This window comes from Carcharodon carcharias, chromosome 15 (genome assembly GCF_017639515.1).
Source record: "Carcharodon carcharias isolate sCarCar2 chromosome 15, sCarCar2.pri, whole genome shotgun sequence".
Classification (NCBI taxonomy): domain Eukaryota; kingdom Metazoa; phylum Chordata; class Chondrichthyes; order Lamniformes; family Lamnidae; genus Carcharodon; species Carcharodon carcharias.
The window spans coordinates 20,930,586-20,948,623 of record NC_054481.1 but is presented as its reverse complement, the minus strand read 5'-3'; the positions used below and the strand labels follow the sequence as shown (position 1 = coordinate 20,948,623).

The 18,038-nt window shown below is 45.8% G+C and overlaps 1 protein-coding gene across 1 annotated transcript in view; it reads left to right on the top strand.

Annotated features, from left to right (window-relative positions):
* LOC121288344 (transmembrane protein 94-like) overlaps positions 1–18,038 on the top strand; it is a 156,242-nt gene that overhangs the window by 5,767 nt on the left and 132,437 nt on the right. The window contains 6 exon segments of the mRNA XM_041206898.1: positions 1,744–1,860; positions 2,452–2,637; positions 3,106–3,233; positions 14,728–14,882; positions 14,977–15,161; positions 16,419–16,570. Of these exon segments, the coding sequence (XP_041062832.1) occupies positions 1,744–1,860; positions 2,452–2,637; positions 3,106–3,233; positions 14,728–14,882; positions 14,977–15,161; positions 16,419–16,570 (923 nt within the window).

Below are 18,038 nucleotides of genomic sequence, written 5' to 3'. Positions count from 1 at the left end.
GCTTTTGTTCATAAGTCACTAAAAGTTAGCGTGCAGGTGTAACAATCAATAAGGAAGGCAAATGGTATGTTGACCTTCATTGCGAGGGGATTTGAGTACAGTAGTAAAGATGTCTTGCTGCAATTGTATAAAGCCTTGGTGAGACCTCACCTGGAATATTGTGTACAGCTTTGTTCTCCTTATCTGAGGAACGATATATTTGCCACGGAGGGAGTGCAACAGAGGTTCACCGCATTAAGCCTTGGGATGTCAGGATTGTCTTATGAGGAGAGTTTGGTGAGGCTGGGTCTATATTCTCTAGAGTTTTGAAGAATGAGAGGTGATCTCATTGAAACTTACAAAACTCCTACAAAGTGTGACAAGGCGGATGTAGGTGTTGAAGGGTCATGAGGACTCGAAACGTCAACTCTTTTCTTCTCCGCCGATGCTGCCAACCTGCTGAGTTTTTCCAGGTAATTCTGTTTTTGTTTCAGATGTAGGTGGATGTTTCCCCTGATTGGTGAGCCTGGACAGGGGACATACTCTCACTATAAGGAGTAGGCCATTTAAGACTGAGAGGGAAATCTAAGATAAAAGCAAAAATACTGTGGATGCTGAGTTTTTCCCGCATTTTCAGTTTTTACTTATGAGAGGGAAATCTATCGATTTCTATCTTAAACATACTCAATGTTTGAGCTTCCACAGCCCTCTGAGGTTGAGAATTCTAAAAATTCACCACCCCTAAGTGACGAAATTCCTCCTCATCTCAGTCTTAAATCACCTACCCCTTATTTTGAGAGTATATCCCCTGTTTGAGACTCACCAACCAGGGGAAACATCCTACAATTATCCACCCTGTCACGCCCTGTAAGAATTTTGTAAGTTTCATTGGGATTACCTCTCATTCTTCGAACCTCTAGGTAATACAGACCTAGTCTCCCCAATATCTCCTCATAAGACAATCCCGACATCCCAGGGCTTAATCTGATGAACCTCCATGGACTCCCTCCATGACAAGTACATTCTTCCTTAGATAAGGAGACCAAAACTGTACACAATACTCCAGTTGAATGTACACAACTGTACCCAATACTCCAATATTCACCAGGGCTCTATACAGCAAGATATCTATACTTCTGTACTCAAAACCCTTTGTGATGAAAGCTAACATACCATTTGCCTTCCTTATTGATTGTTGCACCTGCATGCAAGCTTTTAGTGGCTCATGAACAAGGACACCCAGGTCCTTTTGGAAACCAACACTTACCAACTTCTCATCATTTAAGAAATATTCTGTCTTTCTGTCCAGTTAGTCTGTCCTGATATACATCCCCAACACTGGAATTTCTGTGCTGGGAACGCTCAGTCATATGTTATCCAGCACAGTAAATAGATAAATGACCTGGAATTAGTCCACAAGCAGTTAACTTACCTCTTTTTTAGCATCTGAATTAATCTTCATCAAAATAAGCAATCCAATAGGTTTAATATTAGCACAATCTTTTGGATCTGGGATGTTTCCCTTCATGGAAATGTATGTAACATAAGTCTTGATATGGAGCACGTCTCTCTGACAGGATTAAAGTTAGACTTTTCTGTCTTTACATCAAGGCAATAAAGCACTTTTCCTTTGTGACAAAACATCAATCCTAAACCATAGTAGAGCTTGTAGACTAGTTTACAGTTCATAAATAAATGCAACCTGGCCATCTGAAATTTTTTTTGCTGTTGGTAATAATCACTAATTTTCCTTCCAATTCACAGGAAAAGACGGGTGGACACCAAGGACTGTCCAATGTTAAGGCATTGACTATATTACATGATCAAGTGTCTGCACTTCTGTCTGAGCATAAAAAGCATCAGAAGGAAAGAACATGGAAGGTATTTAGGCATGAACTGTTTATTAACCTGTGCCATAAATAGTGTAATGTAACAGTGATGACAGCCCATCAGAGGATGTCCACTATGACTGGACTAAAACTTGACTGTTCACAGTAAAACGAAAAATGATACAAACAAGACTTTAAGTAAGTGATAGAAAAATAGTGAATTTATTTGCATACCGATAGAGAAATCAAAAGAATAAGTTTTAAGTAGAGATGCTGAGGGAGAAATAAATTTCTCTGCTGGAAAGAAAATGGAGAGAGTAGCAACAATCAAACAAGGTAACAGAGCGAAGGCCAGGCAATGAGTATTGCAAGTAAAACTGTGTCCTTAAACTGTCAGAGACTAACATATATCCAAAGCAAGCCTGGGCGGTGAGGAGGCAGAACACTAAACCACATATCTGCTGGAATTAATTTAATTACAAATTTCAAAGGAGACAATACTGATAATTTTATTCAAATTATAGAAGTATTAGCAAAACAACAGCATCCTGTTTCCATTTAGCACCCGTATATATCCAGTTTGAAAAGGGCAATGCAATTATGTCTTTAGTTTTGATGAAATGCCTGCTTCTTTAAAACTCAGTCGTTATGCTTAGAGAATGTAATGGCTAGTTCAGATAAAAAGCAGATGGAATTTAATATGGAGAAGTGTGAGGTCATCCACCTTGGATCTGCGGAAGAGAAATTGGAATATTTGCTGAACGGTGAGAGGCTAGAAGCTGTGGAAGTGCACGGGGATTTAGGTGTCCATGTGCACAAATTACTAAAAGTAAGTTCACATACTGAGCAGCAGTCCAAAAGATTAACGGAACGTTGCCCTTTAGTTCGAAGGGATTTGAATAAAAACATGAGGAAGCAATGCTTCAGACCCCATATGGAGTACTGTATTCAGTGTTGGACATCAAACCTCAAGAAAGAAATATGCTTGGAGGTGATACAGTGCAGACTCAGCAAGATGATAGGTAAAGCGAGGTGAAGGTCTTAAAGGGTTAAATTATGATGCCCGGTGGCATAAATTTGGTTTGCATTTCCTTGAGTTTGGAAGGATGTGGGGTGATCTACTGAGATTTCTTTGAAACGATGAAGGGGCTCAATGGGGTAGATACAGAGAAACTATTTCCTTTGGTGGGGGATTTCAGAACAAGAAGTCAGAATCGTAAAATTAGAGCTAGGCTATTTAGGAGTGAAATTGTGACTTTATTGCTTGATTCACTTTTATTTTTGTGTATTCCATTAGATGACCTGGAGGAGTAGTTTTCTGCACCAATCAAATCGTTGGTCAAGCTTCCATTGGCCGGGAGCATTCCTGTTGCTCCTGGCAGCCATTGCCGTAGCTGGTTGCCATCATACTCAGTTACCTAAAAGGTAAGGAAAACTGAGAAATCCCTACACAGCAAAAAAATTATCCATTTGAGCAAATGTAGCTGATTACAGAGACATTTCTCTTTCATTCAACAGTGAAGATCTGATTTCCATGCAATTCATTTTTATCATAATTAGGAGTCCCTGTGGTGTAAGCACTGAATAGGTAACTGGTGAATCACTTTTCAAAGATTCATGTGAGCTATTGGAACATTTGCATCAACCTTTCAAAGCTAAATCTTTAATATTGTGGGTGTTTTCAGCATTGTTTGCTGCTTATATGTAGGAGAGCACAAAATTAAAAGATTGTGATATTGAAGGTGTCATTTTGTCAGCACTTTCTGACAGACCATGAGATGTTCAAGTATACCAGCACCCAAGAAGCCTTTTCAAATAAGTGATGTGTAGAATCTCCTGGAAATAAATTCAAAAATCTTATTCTTGTGAAAATGAGATCCGTGCTTAGATTCACTGCAGCTGACAATGTGATTTTTCTTTACATGAGAGTGGACACTGAGTGCTGGCAAAACTTTTATCCTGATTTAACACATGTCACAACTGAATTTTATCCTATCTTTAGCCAGTAGTCACATGCCTGTAGTTCTAGAAAGGGTTGGTGGATTTTGGTGTCATCTATGTGGGTAGCACACTAACATCTAAATTAGAAGGTGGTGGGAAGATGGTGGCACAGTAGTATTGTCACTGTTATAGTAATCCAGAGACCCAGGGTAATGCCCTGGCGATCTGCGTTCAAATCTCACCACGGCAGATAGAATCTGGAATTAACTATCTAATGATAACCATGAAACTATCTGGTTCACTAATGTCTTTAAAGAAGGAAATTTGCTCTTCTTATCTGGTCTGGCTGGCCTGACCTACATGTGATTCCAAATCGACAACAATGCGGTTGACTCTGAAATGGCCTAGCATGTCACTCAGTTCTCAAGGGCAATATGGGATGGGCAATAAATGCTGGCCTAGCCGGTGACGCCCCCATCCCATGAATGAATGAATAAAAAAAAACTCCAGAAACTTGAGTATAATGTCTAGGCTGACAACCCCTAATGCTGTACTGAAGGCAGTGCTACACTGTCTGAGGAGCAATCGTTTGGATGCGTTGTTAAACCAAGGCCCTGTCTGCACTCTCAGGGAGGTGTAAACGTTACCATGGCTCTATTTCGTTAGAGGATCAGGGGAGTTCTTCCTGGTGACCTGGCCAATATTTATCCCTTCACCGATTGCTAAAAGCAGTTTATCCAGTGATTGTCACATGGCTGTTTGTAGGACCTTGTGCACAAATTGGTTGCCATGGGCAGAATTTTATGTTCAGCGTGCGGGGGCGGGCCCGACACGCCGGAACGTAAAATGACGCACGATGATGTCGGGCATGTGTCCCAAAGTCACTGTGCACTGTTGTGATATTTTGGTAGGCGGGCGCACTATGATTACAGAGACGCCATTAGTTATGGGCCAGCTAAGGCCCTTGAGGTACCAATTGTCTTTGATTTTACGCAGCACGGGAACAACGGGCAGGTGGGTAGGCCACATTTTCAAAAACCTCATCAATGGGCGGGATAAGAGGGGTGAGTGGGCTCGCTAATGCGAGTTGTTAGTACTTTAGATTGTAAGTTACTGCTGCTTGCTTGTGTGCGCAGGGCAACTTCATTTCACTTCAGAGCTGCTTTGACAGAAATAACAGGCTTCAGTTCAGGACTCTGGAGGAATCTTAATACTTGGGGCCTTCCAGGTATCAGACAGCCTCCCCTTACCCTGGGAATGGGGATTGTGGTCTTTGCTGGAGGCACCTCCTCTGAGGAGGAAGAGAGGGCCAGAAGGGGAAGGAGGCCAGGTGTCCCTCTTCAACCTCCAGGGGAGAGACCTGTGGGAGGTCAGGCACAGGGCCAACAGGAAGTCCAAGGCAGAAGGGGCCACAGAAGACACCACTATCCAGCTGCCAGGGTTTACAGGCAGCGATGCAGCTACCTCAATATGTTTGAGATGCAATGCTGAAGGAGGCTCCGCTTCTCAAGGGAGGCCGTGACCTCCATCTGTCAGATGATCGGCCCTGAGATCAGCTCCAACAGTGTGGATGGACACCCCATGCCAGAGGTGCTGAAGGTCACAGTGGCCCTCAACTTCTATACCTTCAGCTCTTTCCAGGGGTCGGTGGCTGATCTTTGTGGAGTCTCCCAATCAGCTATCCACATTGTATCAAGCTGGTGACAGATGCTCTGTTCAGGCGTGCATTGACTTTCACTCACTACCGCACGGACGAAGTCAACCAGGCAGAGTTTGCCAGAGGCTTTGCAGCGATTGCTGGGTTCCCCCGCATCCAGGGTGCAATAGACTGTACACGTGGCCATCAAGGCACTAGCAGGTGAGCCCAGTGCCTTCATCAACAGGAAGAGATTCCACTCCATGCACGTGCAGATGGTGTGTGACCATAAGATGCAGATTCTGCAAGTCTGGGCAAGGTATCCTGGCAGCTCCCTTGACGCTTACATCCTGAGACACTCCCAGGTGCTAAGGCTCTTCAGTGCTCCAGCCCGGCTGGATGGATGGCTGCTGGGTGACAAGGGCTATCCCCTCAGAAGGTGGCTCATGACATCTCTCCGCCACCCAAGAATAGGGGCCGAGCAGCGGTACAACAGGAGCCACGGCACCACAAGAGCGGTGGTAGAGAGAGCCATCGGTCTTCTCAAGATGCGCTTTCGATACATGGACTGTTCAGGGGGCGCACTGCATTACCTCCCAGGTCATGTGTCACTGATAGTGGTTGCATGCTGCACTCTCCACAATCTGACGCTGGAAAGGGGGGACGCAGTGGAGGAAGAAGATGTTGACACAGCTGCTCTGACAACAGACAATGAGTCCAGCAGGGATTCCGAGGATGAGCACGGTCAGGAGGACACTGAGGGGATAGGCACTGACCTGGGCAACCTCCAGGGAGGCAGTGACACCCGGGAGGCTTTGATCCTTCAGCTAGCCTACCAAAGATGAACCACCACCACATGCCAGGGCTGCAGGCTCCATACTTGATACCCGACAGGAACATTTGCTTGGTGAATAACATGCACTATGTGCCATTTCAATAAACTTCAGTGATAAACAAGTCACTCATAACATCATGGGTTACCCTGCATCTGCAGAATTAATGAAGCACCCAGAGGCTTGTTGAATACAGACATATTTAATGATGTGGTGCCTGGCATACATAAAACAAAATTAAATGGAAAGATGTTCTCCATCACACCTACTCATAACTAACTTAAAAGTGGGGGGAAAAAATATCACCTGTGATACACCCGTGTTGTGCTTAAGGTGCTTTAAGTTTGCATTTGCGGGTGCTATGTCTAGGTGCTCCCCCTTCGCTGGCACTGACATTGGAGACAGCCTGCTCACTCTGTTGTCCTATTGGCATTGATGATCTTGGCAGGCGTCCTCTGGCCTGTGGAGCCTGTGCTGGTCCAGTCTGGGAGGGAGTGGCCAGTGGCATGGCTGGCATCTCCCCAGTCGCTGCAGCCTCATTGGATGCCACGGTCACTGGCAGAGAGGTGGAGGAGCTGCTGCCCTCATCCGGAGCACCATGAGAGCTGAGAGGTGTCCGCAGAGATGACAAGCAGCTCCTGCACCAACGTCAGGTCGGTTTGGACCTCCCTGCTCACCATTGATGGATGGGCATCTACTGGGATACTGGGTGCCCAATCCATCTCCCACACTGACAGTGACCATCTGAGGTCATTGCCGATGCGAGGGTTTGCAGGTCCAAGCGCATTCCCAGGAAGCCCTGATTGTCCTCCTGGAGGAGCCTCTCCATGACTTTCTCCATGGAGGAGGTACTGCGCTCGGCCATGAGGGTCATTGAATTCCTCATGCTCCACATGGACTCCTCCGCAATGGAGACCATAGCATGCATTCCCTCACGTATCTCCACCAGACCCTCCCGCACACCCTGCTGGATTTCCAGCATCTGCTGCCTCAGGGACGACTCCAGAGGCACATCATCAGCCACCGACTGAGCATGTACCTGGTCCCCAACAGTCCTCTGTCCACCTGGGCACTCTCTGCCTCCACCTGCACCTCAAGCAAGTGTGAAGTGGCCTCACTACTGTGCACCGAGATACCATCCGCCACTCTAATGCCCACCGAGATGCTGATGCTGGTATCTGCGCTGGTGCCTGCCTGGCTGAGAAGGTGTGATGCTGGTGCGTTTCTATGGTCTGTGTTTCCTGGAGTGAGTGGCAGGCCTTCAGGCTCCTGACCCCGACGGACTTCTGGTGAGCATGAAAGGAAGAACAAGGACAAGTCATTAGTTGAAGTCATTGCATTGTTACTGTGCACGCCTGGCACCCAGATCAGGGTGCCCTCATCTTTCCATTTTCAACTGGGATTCCATGTTTGAGGCTCACATCAATAAAGAGACAACTGTGGAATAGTTGCTATGACAGATATTCTGACCTCAGTGCACTACACTCTTACCTCCCTGTGGCACCCCACATCTCAATGCAGCCTGGACCTAGGCACATGGCGCCTCTCCAGCTCCAGTGCCTCCTGCTCATATCTGGACAAGATTAGAAGGTGGGGTGGTCCTTCAGCAGTCCACAGCCTTTCAGCATAGTTATGGGATGTCTTCTCCTGAAAGGATAGAGGAGCACTGATTAGTCCACCCTGTACCTGCATTGCCATTGCAGCCTGACTAACCCCACCTGAGGAATACCTCGCAGGGCTCAGCTGATTCGTGACCCTGGAGCCGCAAGACACTCATTCCAAGCAGCCAGGGATCACCCCCTTGCTCAAATGCCGCCTCGTTGATATTTGCCACTCGCTCACAATCTAAGAACACTGAGGTCCGGGCAAGGGGGCTGGTCCTAACTGCTGTGCAAAGTGACCCATACCAACACAGTACTCACCCTTCCCGATCGCAGGAGATCATTGAACCACTTACGGCACCACACCTACGTGCGCCTCACCGCATCATGGGAACTGACCCTGGATGCCACCTCCTCCCAGGCACTTTTGGTGAGGTGGGGGGGTGGGGAAGCTTCCTCCTCCCGTCCCTGGGGACAAGTAGATCCCGGTGTGCCTGCCACCTCCTCCAGGAGGGCAGCGAGACACTCGTCGGTAAAACCGTGGGGCCTACTGCCCCACTGAGCTGCCCTCCCGCCTGCTGTGTTCAGCACTGACGTTCTCCATGACTGCGACCCTCCGAGTCAATGGCTTCATATGGGCCGCCATGGCCACTTTTGAATCGTCTGCCGTGTCGCCAATTGGACTCGGCGGGCATTGAGCTCCTGCCCCTGCCCCCGCCCGCCCCTTCTCGCTGATGCCGGTGTCGTGTATTACACTGGGTGGGCCTGAATTGGCCCGCCTGTGTAAAATGGCGGCGTGGAGCCGATCGCGGGCGGCGGTCGGATTCCTGACTGCCCGCTCCTGCCGAGTCTGCCCAACCAATGTAACATCCTGGCCCATGTTTCCTACGTTACAATGCTTGAAAATGACTTGATTGGCTGTAAAGCGCGCTTTGGGACATCCTGAGCTTATGAAAGACGCTATAGAAATGAAAGTCGTTCTTTCTTTCTGTCTGGTGTACTTGTTTTTTTTTACTTCTTGTTCCTCATTTTGAATGCTAAGCCAGTAGCAGTGCTTTTCCTGACTGAAACCTCTTAATTTACCACATACCGGGGATTCCATTATGCTTCAGCATCCGCACCCCCCGCCCCCACCCCCCAGCCCATATCTCCTACGTTCCCGCACTGAACCATGGTTGGGTGCAAGAATTTTAAGGAAAAATTCCATCAGTCTTTTTTTTTTTCAATAATTAATTATTTTTCACTTTGCAACTGTTTTGTCAGGGTCTGGCACATATGGGGTTAATGTGGGACTGTGAATAGTATCATCCACACAGTGATGTAAGAAAGCACATGATCTGCACCCAGGGTCAGTTGGGTGTGGACAGAACCGTGTGTACCAGTAAGCATGGAAACGGCTCCCAGCTTGTACCCTTCACTGTATATTTGTAAATAGTTCTAAGAGTCAATAAAGACTTACAGTTAACCTACGTATAATTACAAAGACTTCTTCAGACCTACAGAACTGTAACCAACACCCTACAACAGCAACAAGAGGCTCAGAATTTTGCTGCCGGGTTGGGTGTGGAGAGACGGGAGGTTTCCTGGCCCTGCATACCTGACCTTTAAAAGCGGCCGCTCGCAGGCCTGATTTTCGGTTGTGGGGGAGGCGGCTGGAATCTGAGTCAGGGTGGGCAAGCCCGGAAGTGGTAAGGGGTCGGAGACAGGCCTGACACAGGGCAGGCAACTCGGGCGCATATATAAAGCACCTCTTTGGGGCTGTCCATTCGAGTGTTACTTCCTGAATGGAGGAGACATTATTGAGTTGTCAGGTGAGTGTCAAAGCTGTAAATGTTGTCCAACCTTTAGATTATCCTAGAACAGATGACCCATCATGGGCTTTCCCTCTGGGTGAATTGTCATTGATGCTTACCAATCATCAGTTTGCTGAACTAAATCACTGAGTGGATTCTCAAGACACCATGGAGATGACATTTTCTTGCCAACACTACATGACGCAGGTAATGTGCAGTGATTTAGTAAGTTGGCTAGGCTCAATGGATGAATAAACAACAATGCCATGTTTATTATCCCATCCACTTACCCTATTGCCATTTGTCTCTCCCGATGAGGCCACACTGGACCTTGACTAGGCCCCTCACATTTGCACAATGTAGCAGCAGAAGAGTCTGAATAAGACGGAGTAAGCCAGCAGGGCTGTCACTTGTCATTGAGCCCAGCATGTCACCTTGGAGTGACAGCTGCAACATAGACATCACCAAGCGTATGCGCAGAGCTCTTCTCTCAACCACATCATTAAAAGCAGTCAAATAGGTGTTAGGTAGTACGGAACTTGAGTATTGCTGAAAAAAAGAGACATGTCTAAGCTTTTGGTCTTGCACTCATCAAGACACTCGCAAGAAAACTAATATAAGGGGGAAAACAATCATTTATACTGCATGTGAAGAGAGTGCTGAATGGTTGGCAAGTAGAATTGCCATGAAGAATGCACTACTGATGGTGACTGACAGTTAACTGCCAAGCATTGTTTGAAATCTAAGCCAGGCAGCTTGACCCTGATTGGTCAAAGCATTGCCCTGAGGAATAAGCCAGTGAATGGCTGTCACTTATTTTGTTTAGCTGAAACACACGCAAAGTATGTACATGTTTTTTCTGTCTATAAACAACAGGACCCTCTGTATTTACATATGTAGCTTCCTGTATGCGCAAATGAGCCACATTGCAAACCTGGCTGACAATATTAAATTGGCTGTCAGCTTAATTCTTAGCACACTGAGGATTATTCAGCAAATGTTGTCCAATCACAGAATCATATCTAATGTTGGACACTGTTTTGAGTTTTACAAGAATGGGCTGCTTGGGTATGGTCTGTACCTTGCCCATTGTGAACAGTAGCTGGGACATGCTGTTTGATACAATCTGCCAGTCTTTGGGACATACAGCCTACATATCTAGCATCACACTGGCACTGAAATTCATATACCGCGTTATTCATTTATGTGATTGGCTTGACGGCAGTGTCCTGTTAGTGGCGAATGCCACTCATGTTGCTACTGCATAGTAGCAGCATGAAACAGCTGTTGCTCAACTTTTTGAGATACCTTGCCCTTCCAGGGCAGTCTGAGGTAGACTGGGCACTTTTCTGGGCTGAAAGTCTTAGGCAAGTCATGAGTTTGCGTGATATCCAACGTGACATGATCTGATCAAGGTAACCATTATCCTGCAGGATACCTTTGATGCGCCTATTTCAGTATCAAGCTTGCATGGTGAGCAAATGGCTCAGGGCCTAATTATAAGTTTGCCAATAAGACTAATCTTATAGCAGATGGAACTTTAAGAATCCCAACACGTATATTGACCAGTGAAGGTAGGCTTGTGATAGACCGTAGTAGAGAATCCACTGGCAGATTTCTCAACTAGGACGTCAAGGAAGGGGAGTTAATTTGATGGCTCCATTTCAAGGGTGAATTTGAGTGTAGGATGGAGCCCATTAAGAGATGTAAGGAAATTATTACATGCAGTGGATTTAAATATAGCAAACTATCATCCACATATCAGAAATATTCGAGAGGTAGAAGGTTAGGTGTCATTCTATCGAAGACACGTTTCTCATGGAACCCAACAAAGATGTTTGAGTATTTATAGATGAGATGATGTAAATGGTTAGTGCATGTAAGCACACAGGAGTGAATTATACCAATGTATTCTGAGTTGCTCTTGACTCTCCTTGCCTGACATTTTCATTAATTAATAGAATCTTGTGCAGTGCAACCACATCTGAAGGGATGGGGCCAGCTGCTGCACACCTTTCCGACCGGACCTGGATATTGTGGTGGAGGAGGCAAGCAGAAGAAACATCATTTACCCAGCTGGCCGTCGCAGACCGCCTGCCAGGAGCAAGAACGCATGCATTCAGATTGTAGCAGCGGTGAGCATCATCAGAGGCCATCGGAGATCGTGGATCCAGTGCCGCAAAAGGTTCAGTGACCTGTTGCGTTCTGGCATGGTGAATAGCTTAGCTCAGAGATACAAAGGTTGAAAGGAAGGGTCACATCTGCATGCTGCAGATAAAATGCAAGATCTGACACACACAAGTCTCAATGCTGCAGCAGAGGATTGTGTAAGCAGCTCATTTAGCCGCACACAAAACAGATGTGAATATGTTGTGTGATACACAGAAGCATTGAAGAGAATTATCTCTGCACGCATTATATCTGAGGGTGACATAAATTCATGTTGTGGTTGCAGAACAAAAAGGTGAAGAATGCCAAAGGAATGGCCCAGACTGGATGGGGGTGGGAGTGCCCACCTGTGACCCATGCATCCCGTGAAACAGGTGGCCATGGAGATCGTCAGGGTGCAGAAGCTGCTGGCTGTGGGTGATGGTGTATCTCCAGTAGCAGGTGATAAAGGCGGTGTTGAGATTGCCCTGGCACATGGTGGCAATGGTGGAGGTCATGTTGTCATATCACTGAGCACAATGGGACGTTAGCATGAGAGGGAGTGCAACGATGGGGTTGAGACACATGGGCAGTGCGAACATGGTTAAGGCAGTGGTGTGCATCAGAGAATGCATTCACTATGAGAAGGGCTATACCTAAATATGTCATTTGGTATCTCACACAGGTCCTAGCTCTGGTCACATTACCCCCAACCACCCCTTACCCAACACCCCCCCACCAGGCCAGATCATCCTTCGGACATCAAGAGGAGGAAGAGGGAAGAGACGTCCAAGGACATAGCATCATATCATATTAGCCCACATCTCGCCAACTCAGATACAAGCACCTTGGATGAATGTAATGCACATTTAGAGTCAGTGGCACAAGCTGAAAATCACCACAGCAGAGTGCAGGAGGAGGTGTCAGAGTCAGAGGCATCCGGGCACAGTCCCCCTTGGTGGAGGGAGGAAAGTCACGATGATGCTCCAGAGGGCAGGAATGTGGAGCCTCAGGAGTCAGCTTTTGGGGCACAGTATTTGTCCAATTAGGAGCAGATGTGCGGACATCTGAGTTCCCTGAGGCAGTGGGAGCTCTTGGGCTGTAATGGAGAAGTCCATCACCGTCATGAGCTCCACATTGTCCTGGGGTCCTACTGCATGAGCTCTGACCATCAGAGATTGGACAATCTTGTGGAGAGACACATGCAGCAACACACAGATTGGATGCAAGAGCAGCGTCTCGGCCAAGAAAGGGTGCAAACCTCCTTCAGCAGCCTAGAGCTGCCGGCTCAAAGTATGAGCTCTGACATCCATGGATTACATGAGGAGCTGCATACCCTTAACAGGCCAGTCGTACTGTTGGTCCAGTGGTTACTAGTTAGACGCCTACTGTGCACCAGCAGCCAGCCCCATCAACCCTACCTGAAGTCCAACCTAGGGCTGTGGAGGTCTCTGAGGAGTGTGGAGGTGCTGAGACCTCCTCAGCCCACTTATCTTCCTCCACACCACCTTCCCTCCACCAGAGCCCTTGTCTGCACATGTGACAGGCCACAGTCTGAAAGGAGGTCCCCAGTGGGTGCCTGCATGATGAAGCCGACCACCATGCTCCTCATTGCCCTATAGACAGATAGTTGAGCAGCCTGCATCCACCTCCTCCGAGGCAACACAGGGAGCACTTTGTAGAAGTGTACACAAGCAGGGGGTGCCGTCTCGCCTAGGCACTAATGGGTTCATTGTGGTTACTTTATTCACATTATATTTATCACATTTGAGCACTTGTTAAATATACTTCTTTTTGCTTCTAAATGACTCGGTGTGTGCGTGTACAATAGAGAGCTCAAAAGGAATAATAAAAATGTGAGGTCCTTCACTTCTTGCCAGTAATATTGAAGGCAGCAGGCTGAGATGCACCTTGATGTGGCTTCACCAGGAGCAATGCTGTGGTCTGATTCATGAGGAATATGAGAGCTTCTTTTTGTTGTATCACATAAGACTCCAGAGGTCAAAGGCTCAAGCACTGAGATGCTCCTTGTTTCTTTCAGTTTTCATCCAAGTGTGCCTTTATGGGAGGCTTGGTGATCCCACTACGTGACCAGATGTTGGTCAGCAAGTGCATCTCAAGCATGAGTGCTGGATGTAGACATTCATCCCCATTGCAGTGTTGCACTTTGGCCTTGATGGTGGGCAGCATAGCTTGGTAGGTTATGTATTATCCAGTTAATATAGGTCATCTGCTGTCACCACTACAGTGACTGCATTGTCACTGACCAGCAGCCTCACCCTTCCACTCCCTTCGGTCACAAGAAGACAGTGAGAGTTAAGTTCTTGACGCTTCTGGGCCACTAAATACAAACTGAAATATAACTCTACAGGGGTACCTCACCTCTCCTCACTGGCTATCCAAAACTAGCATACAACAAACAGATCTCCTCTGACCTGGTCTGCTCTGCACACTTCACGATCCATACAGCTGGGATGTAAAAATTGGAAGTCAGTGGGGGCGGTCAATGATTTAAGTGGCCAGCTGTCTCTGGAAATTGCTCATGCACAAAACTTGGCTGTCATCCAAACCTGCCCCCATGAAAATGGAACATGACACGTTCAAGGGCGGGACTTAGTCCTTCTGATGATTTCCATGATTTTCACCATGACAAAGTCACAGGGCAGGAATTTCAGGTCCCGTCTGCTGCTGGGATCATCTGCTCCTGCCAGAAGTCAATGGACTTTTGGCAGGGCCACAGTGGGTCCCCTCGCCACAGGGCTGAAAAATCAGTGTAAATCTGGGCCTGAGTCACAAAGATGTCAAATCAAGTTTGCCTCTGTCGGTTTAATTGTGTTTTCAATCAAATTGAAACAAATCTTTCATCGCTATCATTTTTCTTTTCACCAAGTGCGTTTCCACATTATTCACCACTTATACCTGATAAAAATGAACACCATGTAACCTCCAACTCTTCCTTTTTCTCAGTCAAGATACGAGACTCATGAATGAATCTGTCCTGCTTTTCTTCCTTGTGATAAACCTGGGTGCGATTGGACTACAACAGTGGTTAAAATCTCGAGAGATCCCACAGAGGGTCCAGGCTATCCTGCAAAGATTAAATGGTAAATAGAGTTCATGATGTGATGGTGGTTCAATGCCAGATTGACAATTGGATATTTTACCTCTGCTTCTGATACTTTTCTAACCAGAGTACGTTTTAAGTTTTAATTAGAGCCCCAGAATTTGAAAGGAACGATTTTTGTCATGAACTGTACAACCCTCCTTCGGAATCCCTATCTCTTCAGTGGACCTACAGGGAAGGTCAATTGGTAAATCTGCCTACTAGTATGCTGGTTGAGGGAGATATTATAGCCCTGAGACCAGGACATAAAGCGCCAACATCCCTTAGAGGAATCCAGGTAATTTCTAATAAAATACTGAATGATTTGTCGATTTAGATTTTATTGTTACAACCTGTCTCTTTCAGTATTCCAATAGTTGAAAGTAGACAATGTTTATGAATCTGCTTGACATAAGGATAAAAGGTTGCCAACCCTCCAGGATTAAAAACTAACCTCCAGACATTGCCTGTGAGCAACCCAGAGGCAAAAATCATAGAAGAATTGGAACATTGTGCTTTTTAAAAATAAATCCTTGGACGCTTTTGTTTGCATTATGAAAGCATAAAACATATGGCAAAAGGCAGCTTGACTGGTGGTCAGGATTCATCCAATCAGGTAATGCAGAGTCCATGAGCTTGGCTGGAATAGGTTCAAACAATGGCAGGAATGTGGGTGAGCAGGGTGATTGGAGACAGGAGGGTCATGTGATGACACCGCCAGGACTATGTCCAACTGAAGTTGGCAAACCTAGTACGATGGTGTAGTAGCTATGTCATGGGACTGGCCATTCAAAAGTTTCAATTCCAGAGAATGTGAGTTGTATGAGAGTGAGAATTCAAATTTAAAATAAAAAGCATCCATAAAAGTGACCATGAAACCATCAGATTGTCGTAAAAGTACAACTGGTTTACCAATATACTTTATGGAAAGAAATCTGCCATTTTACCAGGCCTGGGTTTACATTTGACTCCAGTCCCACATCAATGTAGTTGACACTTCAACTGCCTATAAAGTGGCCTAGCAAACCATTCATTTTGCCCACCATCACCTTCTCAGCTGCAACTATGGATGGGCAATAAATATCAGCCTTTCCAGTGATACCCAAATCCTAAGGATAAATAAAAGCAAAGCAGTGACTGTTGAAAGAACACATGGATATGTAGCATTGGGCAAGGAGAAGGGTGAAACTTAAATTATGACATTTTGTTTTCAATGTCCATGCTCTCCAAGATCCAGCTGGTTGGTATATACAAGTTGAAATCTTCAGGATAAGTTTATGTTATTCCCTCTTATCCTATACCAGCTCAGCTATAGAAATTTCTTGGACAGGAAGTTCTTGCGCCTATTAAAGGAGGTGCAAAGTTAGCTAGGGCAGGAAGTCTTAACATGTTGAACCTTAATGAGCTCTATACTAGTCATCAAACAGGCACAAATTGGGCACCTCCATCAACTCCCATGCCACGGCAGAACTTTAACAAAACCAGAGATATCAGTTTCCTGATGTGAACTGTGTTTTTAAAAAACAGTAAATCATGATTCTCTACTTCCACGTAGGATGAAGAACATGTGATTTTAGATAGGGGTGATATCTTTTGCCACTTCTCCTCCCCTCCATCACCAGTTCACGACAAAGAATCAAGCACTCACAGCCTTCTGAAGCCTCATCCTTTCAGAGTAACTAAAACGCCCATGGTTGAGGATATCCAGTAAGTTCAACGGCGTAGTTCTATTCTTTATCGAATTAAGAAGACAATAGTTATAATTATTGAATCACAAGGTCAGGCCTCTTCCCACTCTTCTTCCTTCTTATCTCTTAACCTCTCTTGCAAAGCCATTGCATTTGGATTGCTGCAAAGGTCAAGCTTTATACTCAGTTCGTTTGCACTTGAAGTTTAATATTGCTTCCAAATAGTACAGAAAGCAGAAAGAAAAATGTTGGCTGATATGTGTTATTATTCGTGAAGGCTAATTTGGTGGGATGGTTTATTTCAAGGAAATTTCAAGTAATGGAAGTTGCATGCAGTGCAAAATGTAAGTAACTATCTCTCATCCCCTCCTCTGATCTTTGTTCCCTCTCTAAGGTCTTTGAATGTGTTGTCATCTCCATGCTTTAATCGCTCTGGCTGTGCTTCTGATCACTTCCTGACTTCAAAATGGCCCTAACCAAAGTCATTAATGAGATTAATGGTGCTTTATGCCCCTTTATCATTCTTGTCTTCTCAACAATGTTCAACTTGCTCGACCACACCATCCTTCTCCAACATTTCTCTTCCCTTATGCGGCTTCATTAGAACTGCCTTTGTATTATTCCAGCAAAGCCTTTTCCTCTCACCATGACATGTGCATCGGGAAGCCCTCAAGGATTTATCGTTGGTCCCTTTTTTCTTCCTCATCTACATGCTACCTTTTGGCAACATCAGATTCAGATATTGGCTTGGTTTCAACATGGATGCTAATGACGCACAGTTCTCCCTCTCAATACGCTTGCAGACTGCTTCTTAGACAAATCTTAACTTACTCCAGCTCAATGTTGGGATAGCAAAAACCAATGACTCCATTATCCCCCCTCAGGCACCAGCTTAGTCCAAGCTAAACAGTTTACAACTTCGGTTTCATATATGCCCCTGAGCTAATGCAGACCTCTCAGTCACAAAGACTGCTTAATTCCACTGCTATATCATCACCCACCTCTGTCCCACCTCAATCTCTCTGCTATTGAAGTCCCTCTCCCTGTCTTCTTCATATCCACTCTCAACTACTCCAATACTCTTCTTGTTGACCTTCCATATTTCACTCACAATAAACTTGAACCTATAAGAAATAAGTCCAACTCACCACTAACCCAGTTCTTGCTGACCCATAATAGCTTCCCATGCTTCATTATCTCATGTTTAGAATCTTTTAAATCCCTCCATGTCCTCACTCCACCCTATCTCTATGATCTCCTCCAGCCCTATAATCCACTCTTTCCAAGCATCCTAATGAAGCTGGCCTTTTATGCATCATTCATCCATTGTACTCTAATCTCCAGATTTCACACTCATCTCTCCTCAAAACACATTTTTTTCTCAGGCAAACTTAACCCTCCCGTTCACTCTTTTCTTGGGTCAGTGTTGGTCATACTCGGTCATGACACCCCTTGGACCATTATGTTTTTACCATGAAGGAAGTAGA